Genomic DNA, 3,912 nt, shown 5'->3' with positions numbered 1-3,912 from the left:
GTTATCAAGTAGGTATACAGCTCATACCTACATGCAGAATATTTGGCCCTTTAAAAAACTCACCCAAAGCGGTTTGTTGCATGCGCTCCGTCTACGGTCACTACATCTGGAAAGCGTCGGAACGGCGCCATCTGCTGCCATAGGGAGAAGCAAAGATGGTTATAGTGACCTTTTTCTGACTGGCGCATAAGCAGGCGCCTGGTTTCCCAAAGTTTTGCCATGACCGAAGGCACATCATCTACCATATTAAAACCCCGCTATGCGGCACCTACTCAACACGGCCGGTCGACCCTAACGGCGGTAGATTATGTATCCTGTGTAGTAGAATTTTGCGGAAATCATTCGCCACAAACTGACGCAACTCACATAAGGGCGTTTCAAAATGGCTTAGCAGGTGCCCAACTCGTCTTCGGTTAGGCGTCGATTAACTGGAGGCCGGCCGTACAGAAAATTTCACATTATGTGGTTGTGCTCATGAAAATGAGAGATGACTGTCAGTTGGTTTCTTTACCTCCGTAGACAAAACCGCACTGGACAGCTGGAGATCAATTAAAACAAATCGAAAAAAGTTAGCCGTAGCTGAAGGTGATTTTTGGACTGAGCACATATGCGAAGAAGTGCAACTTTTTGACATTAAAGTTTTTATTTCACCCAGAAAAATGCGCTGTGCGCCGAAGGCGCGCCTTCATCTGCGATTCGCGCTGTTGCATTCAGGTAATGGTGATTGCTGACCTTGAATATTCACTCATTTAAACAAATCACCAACTTGGGCAATTTGTAGGTAAATTCCCCAAACATGGGCATTCTTCACCGTGAATCAGAAATTCCAAAAACGTCGTGGCTTTCAAGAAGTTAATTCCTTTGTGAGAATAAAAAGAAGGGTAAATCATGCTCATTCCCGAGACGGCGATTAGAGGGATGTTCCTGATGGACTTGGCGTGGAGTGCCATACCAAAACCCCTCAATACTGATTGGTCTATATTTCGGCCAATCACCGAAGGAATCTAGGTCGGGGTACTTTCACCCAATCAGAGTGTTGTTCAACCGCTCTGACCTACACTCGTGGTGCTGTTAGAACCCATAGATGGATTCATGAGTGGATACAAGGGTATGAGGCTTCCGTCCGGGTCGGGTTTGTTGCTGTCGTTCAGCGACTTGCGTTCACCCGGAAGGAAGGAGGGAACGGAGAGTGTAGCAGTTCTCATCGCCCAACGGTAAGCTCCAGCTTACTGCTGACGATCGTCAGCACGAGGTCACACAATGCCTTGAATTGGGTTCTGGGTGCAGCGTGATCAGCCATTAGAGGAAGGTTATTCCACGCACCAACTACCCGAGATATGGAAAATCGTCGTCCAGTAAAAGTGTACGCTCTGAGCCTGAAGATCTAACCTTGACCTCCCACATCCCCCTACTGCCTTATGGGTTAGACTCGAGATAGCACGGCGGTTAAGACCGAATTTTACGGACCAGAAGGTCCGTAGTTCGAACCTTACGTCAGCGTCGCGACTGCTGATGTCTAGACTTGGGCAAACAGTATCCCAACCCTTGTGCTTCCTTCCTTCGGCATGTGCTAGGCGCCGATAAACTGATAAAAAAGAACTCTTTAAATTAAAAAAATACTTTGGGTCAGGTTGTCTAGGTAAAGGCCCTGGGTGGGGCACCTCAACGGAACCCTATTCCTCGACTTGGGCGATCGGGAAGTATCGAACGTAAAATAAATAAATCGTTCAGCTTTATTTATTTTACGTTCGATACTTCCCGATCGCCCTCGTGCTTCCTTCGGGTGGCATGGCAGCTAGGCACCGAAAGGGCGCTACAGCTGAACGAAATCGTTCAGCTGTAACACCCGGTGCTTAGCCGACGTACCACCCGAAAGAAGCACGATAGCTGGGATACTGTCAGGTTGCCCAAGCCTGGACGAGGAAGTTAAGAGGCAGAGGTCGGGTTCAAACCAAAAAACTTTCTGGTCAGTAAATTCGCGCTCTAACCACTTGAGCCATCTCGCCCCCCACCGAGAAGTATCACTTACCCACAATTATCTGTCCGCTCGCATCCATTCCCACACAAACCAGCAAACGCTGCCGGGTCATTTGACTGTCAGTTCCCTGACCGATGGGCCTTGCACACCCCGCTTCCCATTGACAATGAACGAGATAACAACTTGCTAGACACACAATATCCTTTCTAGTTAGGAACGTTTGCAAAAAGGAAGTGCTCACTGAAACCTTATACTCCCGAAAAATATGTATAAAACACGCATACAAGAAGCAAATATGCCCATGAGTTTCAAAACGCCCATGACGAACTCTGTTCTGTCTTATCTCTCCCTCCTTGTGTTCGGTGATTCAGAAGGGATAACTCGTGGAATATATGGCGTGGGGGTTGCACTCAAGTTTAGAACTGAACGCTCTTTTATTTATTAGATCACAATAAACGGTCGGCTTTGCGCCATTCGGTTATCTAGCTCAATCAAGCTCAATACCTGCCTACACTTCTGATGCTGAGAAGGGTACTTTCTATCCAGACTTATCCGGGCTCATTCGTCGAGGTAGTGCACTGACACTGTGATCTTCGCGGGTGATGTGAATGCCCAATTTGGTCGTATGAGCTCCTTGGAATCATCTATGGACCGTCGATTTGGAATCAATAGTCGTCGCACAGACAACGCAGTGACTCCTCCAGTTGTGTTCTGATCATCAACTGTTTCTGGTCAGTACGATTTTTCAGCACTAACTTTTTAATCGCGTAACCTGGCGACCACAAACTGCAAATCAATCATTGTCCCAGTTGGATCACATGGCCATCAGCCGCCGTTGGAGATCCACAATTCAAGACTACCGTTTGTTGCGGAGCGCTCAGCTTGATTCCTAATGCCATGTTGCGTTCACGTCTAACAGTTCGTTTCTCTTCAGGTCCTCGCAAGTCACTAAGAATCATGCCAATCCAGCATTTTCGAAGAACTACCATTCCTCAGGGCTGGCTCAACAACTCTCTACAGTACTTTAATACTGTACCGGTAGTGAGCACTTGGATAAAGCATCGCAAGATATGAAAGTTGCCATGCTAGCGGCCTTCATTACTACTTGTTTGACTTTTCTGATACAGTCAAATGACCGCTGGATATCATCGAAATCGTTGGTCCTGACTGATGCCAGGGAACGCATACCAACAGACAGCCAGTACGATAGCGTACTCAACTCCCTCGAGCGCTAAATAATGAAGAACCTAGATAAAGTTCGAGAGCTCTGGTGGAAGTCGAAAACTATGGAAATGGAGCTTTTTGTTACCGGAAACAGCCATGCTCTATACCAACTGATACGATTAAATGGCCTTAGGAAAGCAACGGTCAGTGAAACGATAGGTGAAAAAGGTGGCGCATTGATTCACTCGCAAAAGACACCGACGGGAAAGATGAACCGAACACTTCAAAGAGCAGTTTAGCTAGCCTCCTGCAATACAGCCTCTAGAGAAAATGCATGCGGGCGAATAGAATGTAAACCTTAATCGCATGTTGGAAGAAATCAAGTGTCATCATCATCATCCCACGTCTGAAATGTCTCCAGCCATTGATGTGGCCCGTCTCGGGGTCCCCATCCAAGAAGACGGCAACTACCAGTGCAGCTGAGTTTGCTTGGAATGGCTTTCATACTTCGCTGCCAAGTCATTGTTTGACCGCTTCTGGCTCTCTTCCACCCTTCACGTGGTTGTGCGAAAAGAGCCCTTCGAGGAAGTCAGTCGACTGGCATACGCAGCACGTGGCCAAGCCAGCGCAGCCTGTGCTCTGTGATCAGTTCATCTATCGAGGGTGAGTTATTTCTCCCGAATACCACTCGACGTACTTCAGCATTGCTGATCCGGTGTTCCCACCAGATTCGGGAAATGCTCCGAAGACATCGATGGTCAAACACTGAA

General features: G+C 47.6%; 1 protein-coding gene across 1 annotated transcript in view; it reads left to right on the top strand.

Moving 5' to 3' along the window:
• Nucleotides 1–1,092: 1,092 nt before the first annotated feature.
• Nucleotides 1,093–3,912, top strand: part of T265_06621 (hypothetical protein) — a gene marked incomplete at both ends in the record, with an annotated part of 31,354 nt that continues 28,534 nt past the window's right edge. Inside the window, one exon of the mRNA XM_009171934.1 lies at nucleotides 1,093–1,214. Within this exon, the coding sequence (XP_009170198.1) occupies nucleotides 1,093–1,214 (122 nt within the window). The remainder of the gene's footprint in view (nucleotides 1,215–3,912) is intronic.

The sequence above is a fragment of the Opisthorchis viverrini genome, assembly GCF_000715545.1.
Source record: "Opisthorchis viverrini unplaced genomic scaffold opera_v5_140, whole genome shotgun sequence".
NCBI lineage: Eukaryota > Metazoa > Platyhelminthes > Trematoda > Opisthorchiida > Opisthorchiidae > Opisthorchis > Opisthorchis viverrini.
This window is presented reverse-complemented; position numbering and strand designations above follow the sequence as displayed.